Source organism: Erpetoichthys calabaricus, chromosome 12 (genome assembly GCF_900747795.2).
Source record: "Erpetoichthys calabaricus chromosome 12, fErpCal1.3, whole genome shotgun sequence".
NCBI classification, from domain to species: domain Eukaryota; kingdom Metazoa; phylum Chordata; class Cladistia; order Polypteriformes; family Polypteridae; genus Erpetoichthys; species Erpetoichthys calabaricus.
In genome coordinates this window covers 9,185,036-9,205,204 of record NC_041405.2, presented here as the reverse complement: position 1 = coordinate 9,205,204, position 20,169 = coordinate 9,185,036, and the positions used below count along the sequence as shown (strand labels likewise).

General features: G+C 37.5%; 2 protein-coding genes across 7 annotated transcripts in view; one reads left to right on the top strand and one right to left on the bottom strand.

Moving 5' to 3' along the window:
- The window catches only part of LOC114662269 (killer cell lectin-like receptor subfamily B member 1B allele B), a 192,844-nt gene that overhangs the window by 129,382 nt on the left and 43,293 nt on the right, over nucleotides 1-20,169 (top strand). For 2 of the 3 annotated variants that reach the window (XM_051934622.1, XM_051934621.1), the window contains exon 5: nucleotides 8,189-8,264. In XM_051934622.1, the coding sequence (XP_051790582.1) occupies nucleotides 8,189-8,264 (76 nt within the window). Of the gene's footprint in view, nucleotides 1-8,188; nucleotides 8,599-20,169 lie in introns of those variants that run through there. The other variant, XM_051934619.1, reaches the window with a different exon arrangement.
- Nucleotides 1-20,169, bottom strand: part of LOC114661816 (killer cell lectin-like receptor subfamily B member 1A) — a 29,890-nt gene that overhangs the window by 9,485 nt on the left and 236 nt on the right. Inside the window, exons 2-5 of one of the 4 annotated variants that reach the window (XM_028815022.2) lie at nucleotides 18,301-18,396; nucleotides 17,041-17,192; nucleotides 11,850-11,959; nucleotides 9,366-9,502 (exon numbers count right to left, since the gene is read on the bottom strand). In XM_028815022.2, the coding sequence (XP_028670855.2) occupies nucleotides 9,385-9,502; nucleotides 11,850-11,959; nucleotides 17,041-17,192; nucleotides 18,301-18,394 (474 nt within the window). In that variant the 5' untranslated portion in view covers nucleotides 18,395-18,396 and the 3' untranslated portion in view covers nucleotides 9,366-9,384. Of the gene's footprint in view, nucleotides 1-9,365; nucleotides 9,503-11,849; nucleotides 11,960-17,040; nucleotides 17,193-18,300; nucleotides 18,397-20,169 lie in introns of those variants that run through there. The other 3 variants (XM_051934632.1, XM_051934631.1, XM_051934630.1) reach the window with 3 other exon arrangements.

Genomic DNA, 20,169 nt, shown 5'->3' with positions numbered 1-20,169 from the left:
TCACGAATGATCGGCCCTGGGTCTGGACACACGGTATTTATTGTCAAAAAAATTAAAATGTATTTGTTACAATATATTAATGGAATGTATGTTTCCTTATATTTCTTAAAATATATAATTGTTTTCAGTATGTTGCAATATATTTAAGTTTTGTACAGGCACTTTTACATTCCAGTCTCAGGTTCTCATTTTCTTGTTCCACTTCAGGAGCTTTTCACTCCATCGTTTGCTTAATTGTGGTGTATCGCAGATTATACGTGATGATCATCGAGTAACTCGGAGGGGTCTCCAGTCTCTCATGACTATTCATAGATCCAATTCCCAATGTGGTTTGTTTTCTCCAGGAATCATGTTGGCTGAAGTTTTTTTTCTCCTCTCTTGTATTGTCCCCTGGCAATAGCTCAGTTTTAATGGATTTCATATTGTTATGATTTGTTTTTACGTTAAAGCTTCAGTGTTAATATAATAGTCTAGTATCTTACTGGTAATGCATTATATTTGTGGATTTGTGCATGCTCTCTTAATCTGTACTCAGTGAAGAATACAAATAAGTTAAATTGAATGATTAGGCAAAGACAGAAGGCTCCAAAACTGATTGTCGTCTCCTGTTTGTTCTTCTGTCGTACAAAACAACACCAGATGATCGATGTCAAGCAAGACAGTTTGAATAATTACATGAACAGTGGATGACATATTTTTAAAAAATTTCAATAACACTTACTAACCAGAACCACACATAATATCGATCAATACAGAACATTAAAGACACTCGTCTCTTCAAAACAGACCTTGTCATAAACTAAGAAACTTACTGCCTGCTATTATCAGGACTCGGTACACCAGTCCAACTCCTAGAAGGAGAACTCCAGTTGTTATGAGCAGACACTTGATAACAGGCTTCACTGCAAATAAATAGAAAAAAAGGAGAAGACTGTGGTAATGGAAGATTAAGATCTGGCAGAAGAAAAATATACTGTAGTCTAAAAGAATAATAAAAAAATAATATTTGAGTTAAATTGCTCGTCATAATACGACCACAGCCAGCATTTATTTTTCCTTTGTGTAATGGCAAATATAAGATTATTTTTTGCATGTAGACAGTTCTTGTTAGTAGCAGTAAGTGCTGGACGTACAGTCAGTAGTTGTTCTGTCATATGTACCGAGTACAGAGAAATTCTTCACACACTGGACCATAAAACACGTCACCACTCTTAAGTGCCATGAGATTAAACAATTTATGAAAAAACACATAAAATAAAATGTATTTAAAAAAATCAGTAACTTTTTTATTTTGATATGTGCATTTCAGTAGTAGAAAAGTTGTGTTAGAACAATTCAGTTTAAAAATGTTAGCCCGATAGTAGTTTAACCAAGTTTTCTTCCAAAAACAACAGATTTGTAAAAATATTAAAATCAATTGCAGCTCACCCTGCGTTCCTTCACAATGTTGATTGTTGTAATTTAATGTCTAATTTGGGTACTTATGGTGAAGAATAAAAATTTAAAATCTAAGAAAGCGCATGCAATTATTTTTGCATGGAATAAACTGCAGCTTGTCTGCTGACGCAGCTACAGTACCTACTTTAATTACTTTTAATGAGTTACAGGAGCTCCAAATAAATTGATTCATTGGAATGACTGGATTTTGTTTTCCAGATTAAAAGAAAATACATGAATGATCCACCGTGGATCCAGAAACACAGTGTATTGCATATCTTGAATATAATATATGCGGAAAAATGCTTACTATTACATTTTATTATATACATATTACATATATATTTTAGATATGAAAATATACTTTCCTAAAAATGTATTTCAAATAAAAAAAAATATGCCATATTATTTTGAAATATATGCTCAAATATTTTGAGGGATATTTTAACATTTATGTTCGTAAAGACAATTTTACAATCCAATTTCAGGTTCTTATTTTCTTTGCCTTCATACTTGAAAAACATTTAGTGAGTTACAGGGGCTTCAAAGTAAATTGGAGTCGTTGGGAGGACCGTGTTTAGCTTTCTTCAAGTAACAAAAACCAATAAGGCATATAGATGATCCGTCTTAGGTCTGGACACACAGTCTATAGTATATTGCTGGTCAAAATTCATTTGGAAAATTTTTTGTTCCAATATATTAATAGAATATGTGTTTCTTTATATATTCTTAATATATATACTTGAACTCCACATATTTTTTCAGTATGTTGCAATATATTTAAGCTTTGTAACGGCACTTTTACATTCCAGTTTCAGGTTCATATTTACTTCATCTTGTAACGCACTTTGAACTACATCATTTGTATGAAAATGTGCTATAGAAATAAATGTTGTTATTCTTCTTCTCCCATGTCCAGAGCTTTTCACCGCATTGTTTTGTTAATCGTGGTGTATTGCAGATTATATGTGATGACCACGGAATGACTACGAGGGGTCACCATAACTTGGAGTTTGTCTCTCATAATCAATCAGAGATCGAATTCCCAACGCACTTTATTGTCTCCAGAAATGATGTTGGCTGAATTTTTTCTCTTCCTCTCTTGTGTTGTCAACTGGTAATATTTCAATTTTTTAATGCATTTTATATTTTTATGACTTGTAAAGCATAGACGAAATGCACAAAGATTGCTTGTCTGTTATTCTGTTGTATAAAAAAACACCTGATGATCGATGTCAAGCAGGATAGTTTGGTTAAGGTTAAGAAAATCCATATAGATTATATATTATTACCAATATTAATATACTTAAAGTATATGATATACTTCAAGAATAAATGTATTAAAGAATATTAAAGTATACTGAAATATATGTATAATCAAATATATTAATTAATACCATTGTTGTATGTTGCCAATATTTTCTTTAAAATATAAAGATTAATAAACTGACAAATATATTACAATATTTTTAAGATACTGTTTTAATACATAGGTTTTTTTTTTTTGATATTGAAGTATATCTGAAACAGATATATATATATTTTTTTAATTTTATTTATTAATTTTATTGTAATCATTCTATACAAATAGATCAATTTATCACAAAAAAATTGAAGACAAATCAAACCCCACCCCTGAATCTGAAACAGATATTAACCTGGCATTGAAAATATCATCCAATAGATATATGTTTGACAAAATCGCACTGTAACAGCACAAACACGAAACCCAGTGTTATCTTCAAACCAGTAACCAAAAACGTATATGTCTTACATATTAAGTAAAAAAAAGGAATCAAACTACTGATATAATCTTTAAATATATATTTTACATTATACTGAAAGATAGCTTTTCAGTATTAGTAGACTCAGAACTGTAGACGGCATCTGATAAAAACTGAAAATTAGAAAATGTAAAGGATAAGAACATGAGATAAGCAAAGCAAATATCTTAAGACTTTCGACGGTTTAATAATCAGATTACAGTTCTAAACTAAGTTATGTTTGCAGTGACATTGTATTTTTTATATACTCATTTGATTCAAGTATAATTAAAACAACACAATTAAAGGATACCTGAATATGTGCAGTTGTCTGATCTTTTCATTCTTTCGCTGTGGTTTTGCTCCTCATGCTTCACTTCTCTGGTCATGTCTGCTGAATATCTGAAGCAAAGGAAGAGGCGAGTAAAGCTGTCTGTGCACAACATTTTAAACAGCAGCGCCAGGAAATGAAGTTTACCTAAAACTGGCCTAATAGTTATCTTTCAGAATCGCTCGCCTTGATTCAAGTACTTCTTAAAACAACAAAAAAATGCGCTGGCATGCAGGTAACTGGGCCCCTATATCCATCCATCCATTATCCAACCTGCTATATTCTAACTACATGGTAGCCAATACCAGTTAACACAGGGTGGAAGGCAGGAAACAAGCCCACCACAGGGTGCGCGCACGCACACACACAAAGCATACACTCGGGACAATTTAGGATCGCCAATGCACCTAACCTGCATGTCTTTGGACTGTGGGTGGAAACCCACACACACGAGGGGAGAACATGCAAACTCCACGCAGGGAGGACCGGGGAAGCAAACCTGGGTCTCCTAACTGCGCGGCAGCAGTGCTACCACTGTGCCACCGTGCCACCCTGGGCCCCTATTTTCACCTCAAAATGACATTATGAGCATGTAAAAAGAATACAACTAGAGACTTAAAATTAGATGTTTTTGTAAAGATTTACAATTTGACTTGTCAGGTAATGTGTGCAATGCCATATGCTATTTTGCTATACTTACAGAAACAAGACAACAGTCCTGAAGGGGAGGATGGCGGGGTGAAGTTACAGTGAAATAATGTGAAATAAACCACATCTCTAGAAGCCCTTCCTTTATGATCTCAGTGCTTTTATTTAGAAGGATGCAAAAGACTCCTGAAACATAAAGAGAGGTTTGAGCTCATAGATTATTAGGCCAAATGTGACATTTAACACATCACCAGAAGTAAAATGAAAGCTGTTCATTCAATATCTCATCACACCTCTTATACCAGTAAGAACTTCACGCAGTTGACTTCTAATCCCAATTCTCAGTCTTTGAAGTTCGGATGTCCCCCCACCCCACTCCATTTTACAAACCTCTGCCAGTTTTGTGAAGTTTGAAGGATGTGTTACATGAACAACAACAACATTTATTTCTATAGCACATTTTCATACAAATGATGGAGCTCAAAGTGCTTTACAAGATGAAGAAAGAAAAAAGAAAAATATAAAAATAAGATTAGGCAATACTAATTAACAAAGAATAAAGTAAAGTCAGATAGCAAGGAGGACAGAAAAACACAAAAAACAAATACAATTACAAATCTGCAGGGGTTCCAAGACCACGAGACCACCAGCCCTCACTGGACATTCTACCTAACATCAATGATCTCAATCAGTCCTCCTGGATTTCAGGCTTCATGTGGAGGAATTAAATGATGAATGTCATGTGGACCTCTGGCCTTCAATCCATCAATGTACGGACTTCATGGTGCCCTGATCAGGTGGTGATGGTGCAGATCGCTACCACAGAAAACCGGAAATGGAACAGCAGAGAAAAAAAAGAAAAAAGAGCAGCACCCTCTTCCAGACTGGTTTACTATGGTTGGGAGTATGGGCAGATAGCGCATGTCTGCACCCACCACATGACGCCAGTGTGACACTATTCTCCCTTTCAGATCCTATGTTACGCAAACCTGAACAGAAGGCCTGAAAAATCCCCTCATATTTTTACATTCCCTTTTACATCAGAAACATCAAGCAATGAGATAGGGTACCAACACAGGCAGGAGAGAAGGTTTATATTTAATTCTAAAATATCTCATCTTTGGATTTCTAATTGTGACCAAAATATAAGCAGAGTAAAGTGAGTGTTGGTAAAATAATACCAGTACAGCCTGGAGAATAAGAAGTTCATCTTGTTTGTGGTCTTAAACATCCAGATGGCTCCCTGTCTTAGGATGTTGATTGGTCCCTGGTCCGGTGTGGTCCCTTCTCAAGCATGGCCTCTCTGTCTGCCTCAATTCATGTTAGTTCTGTGGTCTTTGACAAACCTCTTGAACCAATGAGGTTGTAGTTGACCAGTTCAACTTTGGTTAGGCATAAATCAAACCCAGGCCATGCCCCTGCCAGAACAAACATGTTTGTGTATTCATCTCAACCGCCTGTAATCCCCCAGACCAGCCTTGGCCAGAACAAACCTGCTTGTCCTTTCATCTTTCATCCTCATTGCAGAGGTCAGCTTCTATCTGTTCTGCTGAGTCCTAATTATGCATCAAGCAAGAGTGGGTTTATTCAGTTTCCTTTCTGTCAGATATTATTCTTTTCAATGTATAAATAATGATCACAGCATATTCTAGTTACCATTTTTAACTCTCCAGTTCAAGGCCTTTCCACAGCATTGCAACAGGATTCATTTTAGGATTTTGGTATGGCCATTCCAGAATGCAGACCCTTTTCTTTCTAAGCTGTCCCCAAGTGGACTAACCTGAATGTTCAGGATTGTTTTCTTGTTGAGGCATCCTCTTCGTACTTTGCTTGAGTTTTCAAGTTAATGGCCTGACAACTCTTCTCAATTAATGTTTTTGATATTTCTCAGAACTAATGTGTTACTCAAAGATGTCAAACCACCAGCCCCATACAAGGAAATTCCAACCATCATGCTTGGTAAGGATTTCTTGGGGGTAAGTTGTGTTAGCTTCTCTCCAAAGTCCTCTTTATGTGTCCAAAGAGTTGTATTTTGGACTCTTTCAGGATTATCCAGGCTTGTCAAGGTGATCTCTGGAAAACCCCAGATGGATAGTTTTGGTCATTTTTTTTGATAGAAGAGGCTTCTTCCTGGCAACTCTGACAATTCTTATTAGGATTCTTCCTGTTGTTGACCTGTGCACCACTACTCCAGAGGCTGCCAGGGAGGCTTGTAGGTCTTTGGATTTTATTTTATTATTACCTTTGAGCTCTTTTATGATTCTGTTTGTGACCCTGTATACATTGGTTTTGTTTTGAATTATTCATACTGTGCATGCACCCATATTAATAAGGACTTCTGTGGCTATACATTATAAGTATGTTAAGCTGACTGTTTAATTGCACGTATCTCTTAAAGATATTAACAAACGCCCTGCTTCTGTAATTATCTTCACAGTTAAAACTCAGAACTTAATTGAGAGGTGACATGTTGGTCAACACCAGGAAACGGTTCATTTACCTCTGGGTTTAAGCTCTGTAGAGTAAATACGACCATTAACTGTTCAACAGCAGGACAGCATGTGACGAGGCAACAAAGCCACACAGCTCTAAATCGTCTAATCCTGCTGGTGCAATGAAACAGCCAGACAGCTTTGTTTGATCCCCTTTAATGGAGGCATGACTGGCTTCAATATAAAATCAAGCTTGTCACCCCTGGTGTTTCGTAGGCACTTCTGATATTCGTTAAAAAACAATGGAGACACACGTGTCGAGTATCACAACACTTAGTTTCAATAAACAAAACTCTTAATGAAGATGAAATTGTGTGCGTATCAACTTGTATTACTGGATCTAGCCTGATTCTCTGTAAGGAACAGTATTAATTCAATTTTAGAGTTAGGTTTTCCTTGATGACCCATTTATGCTGTAATACCTAAGAGTGACTAGAGTTTTGGGACCAGGAGATAACAGGTAGTCAAAATAACAGGGTTAAGATTGAAAACCAGTAAGTTATATTAAACCAAATAATAAAGTCAGATCTCAAAACCAGAATTGCAGTCTTAAGAACAGGACATGAAGCGACTCTCAGAAACATTCTGAGAGTCTCCATAATCTCAGATAACCAGGAAGTGCAAAGTGACATCATTGTGCCATGCATTTCTGCCAATTTTTTCAAAGCAACTCCATCTCAAAATGGTAGCTCCTGTCAAAAAAAAGACAGTCTGGTATAAAGAAGTGTAATGGACTCACACCACAAAGCATCTTAGTTTGAACATTTGGACTACGGTCAAATATCGGTGGTCAGTCGTGAACCTACAAGGTTAGAAGGCTCAGAAGTAACTGACTTGCAACAAGAACTAATTCTCTGATTTGCTCACACTGTACAGAGATCACCTCTGAGCCAAACGCTGAAGGGTCATGACAAGATCACCGATGGTTGACCACAGTGCAAAATTTCAAAATGCATTGTGGTGAGAGTCCATTGAAATACACATATTAGGAACCTTGGATACCCTGGTAAAATTACTTTTGAATGTGAAGGATTCACGGGTCTTGAAGTAAGAAATAGCAGAGAAATCGGTCTTACTTAATCTTCTGATCACTCCAAAGTGAAATTGCTTTTTGTGAGTAACATTGCAAAGATTAATAAGAATTTTATTGATGCTTTGTAAGTATTTTGTCCAAAAATAGCTCTTTGTTAATGTGATGCTACAGATTAATATATGAGTAGCAGATGCATTTTTACAGAACAAAATGTAAACCGCTACCCATGTATGAATTTCTACAAGGACACCCATTTCACGGCTGAGCTGCCTTTCTTCTAAATGCTCTCCGTTTGACTTCTATTTTCATTGTAGTGGATATGTGGAGTCTGAATCTTTTTCAAATTGCCTTACACTGTTAGTCCAGACTCATTGTGTGCACTCAGCTCTGCTGATGTTTCATTAATTTGAGACGTGATGACTTTCACCGACCAGCTTTTTGTTGATTATTTATATTTGCCCCTTTTATTTTTTTTATTATTCAGCATGTCACTGACCCACCTGATCTTCTTTAACCTTGATGGAAGCCATACAACCAAGGGTTCATCTATTTCTGAACATGTATGTTTTCGGTATCGTGAGTATATTGTTTTCCATTCATGGACATTTTCTTTCAAAACATTGACATTGATGCATAGATACAGTATACTTTATTTAAATTATGAAGCAATGTATTCTGATTAAATATGCATTTTATGGTTAAAAAAAACTATCAACATTATGCAATTTTGCACAAACTATCCAGCATGATTGTATTTCTCTGCTTGATAGTGATGACTTTCTTTTCTTCTCAGATGCCGCTGCTTGTGTGCTTTGCTCCATGTTGTGTCACTTTGTATGAGGTTCCCGGTGTTCTGTCCTTGAAGAAATTCCATGCTCTCCCTTAGATTGACATTTAAACAATCCAGAGCTCCTTTTCTGCTTTTCCTTGTATTATGACTCAATGCCCAGACAAGACATTGAAGGGGTTTGTCTCATAACTAGCTGCTGTTCGCTCATACTGTCTGTTCATCAATCTTCCACCAAGTGCCATCTTAACCACTCTTAAAGCAACATGAGGAAAAGCAGTCTTTGTCACTGAAACTCTCGCTAAATTATCCGAATATGACTCTCCCAAAAACTCAGAGCCCCATAATAAGCTAATGGGCCTGCATGTCATAATGCCTGCTTCATTGTCTCAGTGACCTCATCGATTAACAGTACTGAAGTGAAATTGTATTCCTTCTTTACTTGGGTGTTTCCTTCATTTTCTTAGTTACCTATAGGCAGCATGTTGTTGGGTTTTTTTTGCAACACATAGAAAACACGAACCCTCCATAATACAACAATTCAAAATATTTACCATTAATGAGTCCGGTTAATACTTCATGTAGCACACTGACACACTAAGACCAGGAGACACTGGCCATGTGAATGACTGCTGCATCAGACCATAGGAGGCCTTGTTGTCTCCACACTCCTGTTTTCTTGTGTGGCTCTGATTGGCGTCAGTTATTTCTATGCTTGTGTGCCACAGTGTTGTCCACTTCTCACAAACTGCCCAGGGATTTCACATAAGGAGCTGCTAAAGAAAACTCAGTCCAGAAAGCATTTGTGCTTTAAAAGGGAGAGGGTTGTGACAGAAAAGAAAAAATGACCATGTCTCTGTAACTTATTTGTTGTGATTGTTCCTGTGATTTGACTACAGATGTTTGGCTCTCATCTTACAGATCCAGTGTTTCTCATGGCTGCAGTTGTAACTGTATATTGACTCTTTTTCTAATAAGGCACATTCTCTGTCTTGATCAGTTTGATTCATCCTGCAAAATAAAAAGAAAGTGGGTTTGGACTATAAATATAAGACCAGGCTTTATCACTTGCAGAGATTCTCAAATGTTTCTACACTTATGGGGTGGATTGATAAGGGGGATGAGACAGAAGAGAGAAGTCAGGGGGAAAAGTTTGTTTCTTGGTACAGAAATAATTGTATGCAACTTAACATCAGCAAAACTAAGGAACTGCTTATTGAGTTTCGCCACACCTCAATGTCCAGTCATTATTCTGGGAGTGGATGTAGAGGTGGTCCACTCCTACATGTACTTCAGGGTCCATATTAATGGTAGGTTGGACTTGTCTCGGAATACAGAGGAACTGCATAAGAAAGGGCAGAGCAGACTCTTTTTCCTTAGAAGGCTGCATTCCTTTAATGTAGGAAGTGACATCCTTCACATATTATATAACTCCGTGATGGCCATTGTGATTTTCTATGCTGCATTGTGCTGGGCAGGTAACATCACTTCAAGAGAGGCCCACTAAATCAACAAACTAATTAAAAGGGTAAGCTCAGTTATAGGATGCACTCTGGACCTCCTTGTAGCAAAGGAGAGAATTGAAAAAAAAACTGTGTGTCATTATGAACAATGCTGCACAACCTCTCACACACCAACAATGAGGACTTTCAGCCAACAAATTATCCAGGAGAAGTGTGTGTGTGGGGGGGTCCTTTATACCAACAGCAATATAGCCGTTTAGCTTTTCTTTCTGTTTAATTTTCAACTGTTCTAGTCATTCTGGTGTGTGTTCAGACCATAGTTTGGATGTATATATATTTATTTATCTATTTATTTATTTATAGAGCTTCTGCAAATAGCCAAATTTTCCCCTGGGAACAAAAAAAGTTCTATCTATCTATCTATCTATCTGTCTGTCTGTCTGTCTGTCTGTCTGTCTGTTATATACTGCCTTTCTCATCTATCTACTGTATGTAAAAATTAAATTAATTATATGTAAATAATCATTTGCTCATTTTCTGACCCCAGAGATATGAAGTCAGAAAGTCTACAAGATTAGGATGTCAGTTCATGTCCCATGGCACACACAGAGAACTGATGCCAAGGTGCTACGTCTTTGGGATATGAGAGGAAACAGAAGCAGGCACAGAGAGGTGTGGACAAACACTATAAAGATGGTGACCATGCTAGCAGATTTAAATTTAGAACTTGGATTGGTGAGGAAGTACAGCTAACTATTGTGGCCATTATGCTGTCATTAAACAAATAAGCTGAATTCAATAAAACCAATTTCTGCCAAAGCAATGCTAACATTTGCCAAAACAGTGCAAGTTATAGTGAACTGATGTATAGTGGGGATATTTTTCCTATAATAAGTAAAGAAAAACTTTGTTAGGGTGGAGTGAGCACTGCTTAGTTTCTATTTAATAAAACTTTTTTATCCTATTTGTCAAAGATAATACAGTTTTATGCCTCAGGAAATTTACTAACTAAACAATCTGAGCTTGGTGAAGTCATTTTTCTCATCTTGAAGGCACAAAGATTTTTGCTTTATGTGGCTGTAGGCTTTCAGGTGGATTATATTTTGAGTTATCAGGATTTTCCTCCCACAAAAGCTTCAAGCATTTTTTGCAGACTTTTAGCAGCCAACAAGGGCAGTGCCAAACCAAATTGGATGATTACGTGTAAAGCCTTGTGTTCAAACTGAATCAGGATCCCTGACAACTAGGGGGTCATCTGCCCTCTAGTGACCTGGAGAAACATTGCATGCATCTGGCCAAGCCACAGCTATCTCTTATTAATACTGACACCCATCTACTGCCATGCCTGGGCATCCAGCCATCTACAGGACCATTTGACCTGTCAGTTGTTTACCTGCACTGGCATTTGAAGAAGTTTTGTTGTTGAATTTTTCATCTTCACAAAGGGTTAAGCCAACGTCTTCTCTTGTCTTACCTGTGTGACATTGTTGTACTATATATACTGTACAATTAATGTTAAATTAATTCCCATGATGAATGAGTGTCCTGTATGTGCTATTTACCAGTTTCAGATGGAAACTGCTCTGTGCTTGATGTTTCACATCAAAGTGTCCGCTAAATCTGGAGTGGAGTAATGATGTACACAGTGGAGTAACCCACAAGATGTGAAATCCTTCCCTCTGAGTTTGTTTCATATCATTTTAATCATTTTATCCTAACTCACATGATGTATGTCTGGTCTACAGTGCAAACATATTGGAAAACCACTCTCAGCCTATCACTCCCTGTGCAGCTTAGACCTATGCACAGAAGACTTTGTAGAATCAGCTAAAAGGTGAAAATGACCAATTTAAAAGGCCAAATGTCATTTGAGGAGTATCAGCAAAGTCACGCACCAGGTGGGATTGACAGGCCGCTCATTAATCCACCTCCATTCCTGTTGAGAGTTTCTTTTTAGCCCAATCCAGAAACCAAGAAAGAATCTGCACTCAAGAATGAGAAACCTCTGGAACAAAAAACAAACAAAAAAATGAAAAATTAGCAGGAATGTATGAAGGACCTTTGGACTCCATTAATTCAGCTCTCAGCTTGACCATCACATGTAAATTCATTCAATTTATGTCCCTTCTTGTCCAAGCCACAACAAAGGACTTAAGAGAGAGTGGTAAGGAGCACACGATGATACGGTGCATTGCCGCACCCACCACATGATAAACCAACTCAGGGCTGTCATGCAATGGGTGGCACCTTAGCAGCACTCGAGTTCAGGTGGAATGGAATAGTGGGTGGTTTTTTTATGATGGCCAGAGTGCCAATTCTGCCACCAACCCCCAGGTTTTTCCCTGCACATTGGAGGGCCTACTTGCAGGTTTGGATTCAGATTAACGTCATACCCAGGACAGAGCGATTGCAGGATAAGGGCCTTGCTCAAGGGCCCAACGAAGTACAGTCACTTCTGGCGTTCCGGCAACCTTCCAATTACCAGTGCAAATCCCTAACCTCAGAGCCACCACTCCGCCCTCCAGAGGACTAAGTACCTGTCTAAATTCAAAGAGGGGATCTGCACAGCAAAATCTAAAGACAAACAGTGGGTTTATAAACTACCAATGGCCAAATAATATCGAGCTTGGAGGAGGTAAAATCAAAAAGAAGAGTTCATGTAAAAAATCCAGAACTCTAGCACTTACTGGAATTAATTGTAAAGTCTGAAAACAAAACACTTCACCATCTGGTGTGAATGCAAGGTTTACAATATATAGACAGGTAAACAAGAAATAATCATTTAATTAAGTAATTAAGTGACTAGTTAATTAGTTAGACAGTTCAGTACTTAAATAATTTAAATTAAATGACACCTTGTGGTACACGTCTTGTATTTCATTAATTTAATTGACACCTCTAAGGTGTTTCACTTGAAGTTTTATAAAGGACTATGGCTTTACCTTTACTGCAAAATCTTGTGTATTAAATTATTTGACAATGCTAAATAGGTCTTTTGTGGGTGAATACCAAGACATGGAGTTGAAGTAGAGTATCTGGGGAAGATAGTGGGATGGCTTGGCTATTGGTTTAAGAGACTTGCTTGATGAACTTAATGGTCTCTTCTTGTTTGTCAAATTTCTTACAAATATAAATGAATGTCCTGACTAAAAGACTGGCTAACCACCGAGGCTTGGCTACTGTCTTGTGCCTGATAATGTTTGGTTTGGCTCTGGCTTATTATACATCTGTAATGGACAACAGAAAAGTGGTCAGGAATGGATGAAGGGACCTTCACTTTAAAGTCATACAATTTATCCTTAATAGGAAATGGGCTAGCGGTCTATTGAAGAAGTGGATATCTCATGGAGAAAAGGCAAACCGTTATCAAATCCATTCAGAGAATTTGTTTTTAACTAAATCTGTTGGTAATGCTTATTTTCCAGTGTAATAGATAGATAGATAGATAGATAGATAGATAGATAGATAGATAGATAGATAGATAGATAGATAGATTTTGGTATAGTATAGTCAGCAGGATCACAAAATTTCATAGATATATGGATAAATAAATAAACACGCAGACGCACTTTGGTCTGAACAAAGAGTGAAAATTAAAAAAGAAAGAAAAAGTCTGATTTGGCAGTCCCAGTCCCAGTGAGGCACTATACAGGCATATTACTCTTGGTACAAAAGAGCCCCCATTGTTAGTTTCTTGACACACTTCTACTGAGTAATTTGTTTGTTGAAGTTCACAGTGTTGGTGTGTTACAGAGAGGATGTGTAGCATTGTTCAAAATGACACTCAGTTTTGTTCTCATTCTCTCCTTTGCTACCATCTCCAGTGGGTCCAAAATGCACCCTAAAACTGAGCCTGCCCTTTTAATCAGCTTATTGATTTGGTGGGCCTCTCCTTACAAGGGTCCTCGTGCATAATGGCATGTGTAGAATTCACACTAAAACATGCCATGCAAACAAAAGCGGAAATGTGAGTATGCACAAAAAAATCCAGATGCATAAATCTGTGCATACGTCAACTTCCACGTTCTTCCGCTCCATAAATCCCTGTCAGCGTGAAAAGTAATACACATACACACACCTGCTGACCCATCCCAACTCCTCCCAGAATTATGCCTGTTTGAATATGCAAATCAATATAAATAGCCCTTATGTTTTGCGTTCTGTGAAAAGGCAATGGCAAAAGCACAGGGAAAAAGAAGAATTTCAGGGAATACCAAGTAGAGGCAAAGAAAAATATACTATTAGTTTGTTTAAGCAGTGGTATAAACAACAAAAGGAAGCTAATCGAGTGACAGAGTGGTGGAGAAACTCGAAAGTTCAAGTTCAGAAAGTCACACAGTGCCTGAAATAAATAAGAAGTTGTCAGATATCAAAGTCGCCATGAAAAGGTGAGTCATAGCCCACCGTCTGAGTGTCATATGAAAGTTATAGGGTACAGAGAAATGAAAAAAAACTGTGACACAGTGTGAAAAAAAGGTTGAATTTCCACTTTAATCATGTACTTTATTTTGTCATTAAAGTAGAATGCCATAAACTTCATCTTAAAATCATTTAATAGTTTCTCAAATCTCATCCTAACTAAAGTGGCACGTTAAATGCTTCGTATTCTATGTGTTATTCTGTGTACTTTTGTGTGTGAATCACTACGTGCTTCTTAAATGGCCTTTCTCTTACGCCGACATGACACAGAATACATTACATTCATGATGTCACAGCTCTCTGAACAATTTAAATACTAAGATGTATACTTAATATCATTTTCATGATGAAAGAACTTAAAATGTATTAAACATTGAGGCATGTTGGGGCAGTGGTAGTGATGAGCTGGCGCCTTGTCCAGAGTTTGTTCCTGCCTCCCGCAAGATGCTTGCTGCACCGTGTGTGACCTTCAATGAAATAATTTATTGCAGCAGTACTGTCTCTTTCAAACGGGGAGCCAGCTCATCACTACTGCTGCCCACCGAGTCCTCACATATTTAATCAATAACAATATACATTATTTAAATAAAGCTTAAAATGTATCTTTATAATGTAATATTTATACTTTATTGCATTTCATCTTAAAAATGATATCAAGAGCTTCAAGAAGGTAGGACCTCGAAATCTAAATCGACTTAGAAGCCAGTCGTCATCATCTGTAAATAAGCGCACTCAATTGAATTGAATTTCTTTATTGTTATTGTATGATACAATGAGATTCATTATGCAAATCCTCCATAAACATATTTTCCTATAAAATGGTAAAACAACAACATTAACAACAATAATAATAGGATTTAAAACAGTGAAAAATATACAATATAAAAGCATAAGTGGCTCAGGTTGTGCAATATTACAACTGTAATGCAAGTTTACAGTAAGGTGATTGTACTTATAAGTACAAGCAATTCTACCAGGAGCACTTGATGGACTGATTGAGTGCGTTTAGAGCTCTTGGGATGAAACTGTTTCTGAACTGCAAGGTCCCTACAGGAAAGGATCTAAAGCGTTTGCTGAATGGGAGCATTTCAAATAGACTGTGTCATGGCTGAGGCAGCATGTGCTAGAAGCTTGATCCCAATAATTCTCTCTTCTCTTGAAATAATCTGCGATAGAGCTTTCCGATTAGCTGCTGTCCAGCTGTGATTCCACACTCAGATACAAAGAGTTAAATACTGTGAGTGGTGCCCTGACAGTGACAACCCTAAAGCAGCGATGGTATTTGGAATAGTTTGGCCATTCGGTGCATCATTATATGGTTACAGGTTGATTACAATCAAATGCCTAGAACTAAAAAAACGATATGTGGTTAATTTCAGTGTATTTGATAAAGAAGATCTAAAAAAGAAAGGGAAACCACACAGGAACAGTAGCACTGCTTTCACTCTGGATTTGCAAAACCAAGCTAAGAACTTGTGTACGCTATGATTTGACCTGGTCATGGGAATGTGCGTGGCTTTACGCCAAGTTTAGTTTTTATACATCGCTATGTGAGCGTGGAAATGGGCGTACGCAACATTTTTGTACGTACGCACTGTTTGCACATGAGGCCCAAGCACACTACTCTGGCCATCACTGATTTTCTGAAGATGTGATGGATGTCAGTTCCCACACTAAAAGAGCCTTTCCACTTGCGACTGAGTCTGAGTGCTTCGCAAGATGGACTGGTGATGTAGCCGTACCAAACATTTCAATCCATAAGGTGAAAAAGCAAAACAATTTAAATGTAGTTGTAAAAATAAACAAACAAATTGATCAAAGAAGAATAAAGGCATAAAGCCATGTCATTTTATTCGCAGATGTACTAAACCAAGGCAGGGAAGTGAAAAATTTGAAAATGGGATTAAGGGACAAGACATGGTCAAAAACAGGCAGAGGTCAATACCAAAAAGACAGCTGTCCAATCGTCAAAAAATATAAATGCTAACCAAAAATATGTGACTTAAAGTCTAAAGCCAGAAGAAAAGTTTTGCCTGAAAAATCAGTAAGAGAAAATATCTACTTAAAATCAAAGAGAGAACACTAATATCAGATGCTGGATGTTGTTACATGTCACGCACCCCTTGGTACTGTTAAAATGGATTGCCGTGGCAGCGACCAATTCTGACTTAACATAAAGGTGCCATCCAATAAACAAACCAAATGGCAACACAAGAAGTCACCACAAAACTCCAACTTTTTACTTCTTTGCGATTTTACAAAACCAATAAGAAATTCATGATCATTTTGGGGTCAAAACCCCGGAATCCATGTAAAACTTGTAACCAACAACCAGAGAAGGTAGGAAATAATTTAATTTAATAGCAGCAGGGGGTCAATCTTGACAACACAATGTGTAAGTCAGAAAACAGCAAAGGACAGAGCATCAGACCATCACAGGGCCCAATGACACTCCCACTCATACTGGGATAGTTAAAATAACATTAAACCATCGATCTGCACCTCCATTTATCCAATTTTAGGTTATAGAGGGAAGCCTTCAGAATAAAGAATCAATAATTTAGCGAATGACTAAATAAGTAAATGAATTACATCTCAGGCTCCCGTATTTCACCTTCAGTGTCGTGTTTCACTCCTGACTATCCTATCTTCCCAATTTCTACTCACCAGCTCCTCCTCATCCTCAGTCACAGCAAGCTGAGCCTCCCTTGAAGTGCAGTCGTCCTTACTCATCTGCCATGTTGTCTTATTAGTCGAAAAATAGTAGCAGTTCTCTTTGTTCAGAACCCACAGCACAGGACAGCATTTGGGTTGATTCTCTGGAAATAAGAGATATTAAAATATGTTTTTTTTGTTTGTTTTGTATTTGTTTGTTTTTCCCAGATATTAACATCTTGTGAATTTTCCACTCCTTATATTGAAGTATTTATTCTTTAATTAAGCTGCATGCACAACAACTGTTTCAGTTCTCACGCCTGCGTAGCTTGTGACCCGTTTAACCCCAGCAGCACCCCACTGTCTGAATGCACTCATGAGTTGTTTCTCCTTCACCTGTTGGCTGCTTGTTTTTCACACCATAACTTTTATTAATCAGCTTCTTTTTCCCATCATGACTTCACCCTGTTTATCAACTGGACATTTTGCTGCTTGGCCTTAGCACCTCCAGCTGGATGTGCTTCATAAACATTTTAAGGTATTGCGCTTAACGCTCCATTTGTTGTCACACATGTAAGCCATGGGTGTGCTCCACTGACTCTGGACAGGTAGGGAAGATGGTTGACAACAACCTACACCTCTTTTCAACAAGAGGAGAGGACGAAATTGTGGGTGCACCTTGACATCACTTCCTCTCAGTCTTCCAAAGTCCCATTCCTACTGGTCTGAACTCTATTTAAGAAGACAGTCAGCTGGAAGGCAACGTTCAGTTTGGATTGTGCATCCAACAAGGACGGACTTTGACATCAAGTCACCTTGTGGGTTACCATCGGTACTTAAATGTTTTGATTTATTTCTCATTTTCCTTGCAAGGAACTTGGGGTTAGTGCTCTGGCCCCCCAACACTTCAAATGTGTCCTAAAACTCTTCTTACACTTTTTGATTCCAGTTTTCACTTCTGGTCCTCTAGTTTAACTTCATGCATTCCTAGGACCTCATTTTTACAGTTCATTTAAGCATTTACAGTAATTTAATGCCGGCCAGACTTTAGAGCAACAGCACATACAGTACATTTTGAATTCACTGCCTGTTATTGTCCATCTTTAAATGGTTGCCTAAAAATATTTGAGAAATGGTACAAATAATCACAAGAAGGTTCAGGAGAATTCATTTGTTTAGTTTAGCCAACCCCTGCAGTACAGTCACAGCAAAAAATAAATTAACAACAAACAGAAGAAAACTAGAAGAATCAACAACTGAGCGGACACTTACCCACGAGTTTAATGGCTATGATGGCCGTCCCAGCAGCCACGAATAAAAACACAACAACTGCAATGACGACTATCTTTAGGCATCGATCTTGCATAACTGTTAAAATAAATAATAAAAAAATACATACATATATAAATTACAACTAAATAATAATGAACAGCATGGTGGCATACTGTTGAGGACTGCTGCCCTCATAGAGGCAAATCCCAGCCAGGTCTCTGTCTGTCAAGATGGAGGATGCAGGTTCCTTTTTCTGATTTATGACTTTCCATCCACATCCATTTAAAACATGGAACACTGCTTTCCAAAAATCAACCAACCATTTTGAAAGCTTTTAATCACCACATAGGGCTTAGAAGTGCAGGGTCATTGTGGGCTATTGTTTTTTTTTTTTTTGTTCTGGTGTCGGCACCTGATCTTCTGTCTGTTATCAGGATTCGGGGTAAAACTGACTCCAATGGAGGATTTCATGTTGGCTCAGGCCAGTGATTTAATTTAGTCAGGATGAAGGTTGGAGCAAAAGTTCATAGTGGGAGGAAGGCATGTCAAGAGGAAGAGGCAAGATGTGGTGTAGTAATGCACAACAATTGAAGGGGCGTCCTTTCACTACTTTTACTGCATATCTGACTCTGCTAGGCTCGGTGGTATCGCGGAGAGCACTGCTGATTTAGGGATAATGTACCTGGGTTTGAACCCCACACGTACATGTTGTCTAGATGGAGTCAGCGTATTCTTCATTATTTGTTTACTTTATACCCAAAAACGTGCATGATAGGTTCATATTAAATTCTGATTTGCCCCTGTAGATGTGTGGCTATTTTGTGTGAGTGGGCTTCTGTGATGGGCTGGCAATCTGTCAAGAACCATTTCATGCATTGCTCGCTGTCTGAATAGGACCTGGTCCACAGATTAAGCATGAACCAGAATGTATGTGTGTGTAGGCACGACAATATGCTTTTCTAAATAAAACAAAATATTTTTATTTTTGTTGGTTTTTGTGGCCACTGGATTTATAGCAAACCTGTAGCCTTCTGTGTATTTATACAGCATTCAAACTGTACAAAATGCAATTTAGATCCTTACAAATAAGTACAGTAACACAACAAGCATCATGGAGAGCAACTCCTTTATGTCCGCTGTGTTGGGTCATGGTTTTCTTCAGTGAAGGGTGACAAATCAGGGAGGGGTCATGAAATTAGCATGAACAAATCAGAGCGAGATTAGGGGCAGCATTTTCAAAACTCTGTATTTTCAACCATCCACACTGCTGGCATTTCCAGACGTATACGGCTCTGGAGAGGGTTTTCAAAAGTCTCTGCTGCTGAGGATTAAAGACTTGTGAGGGCGAAAGGTCTGCATTTTTAGATAGATAGATAGATAGATAGATAGATAGATAGATAGATAGATAGATCAAAATACAAATAAATCTTCCAAAATATAGTAAAAAGCCTCATAAGAAAAAGGAGGATTACCATAAACCCCCGGCTTGACAACAAAAGGCCAAGCAAAAAACTGTACAGTCCATCAAGCTCATTTATATTGCTAATACCTAAGCTGTCACAATATGTCATCCATAAATAAAGAATATATTTAACAAAACAGACAAATACAACACAATGCTCAAAACAACAAGAAGGGAGTTGCCCAAAAGGCAGTCCTAACTGAAGAGATCCCGAAATACACAATCTGAAAGCAAAATCCAGAACCATGAGCAGAAAGGAATCTAAAATCAAACAACAAACAATATCAATTCCTACAAACACAAAATTTGTCCCCGGGGTAAATTTGGCTTTCTAAAGAAGCTCTTAAAATAAATAAATAAATAAATAAATACAAAAACAGGTAGATAAATAAATAATTAAATAAATA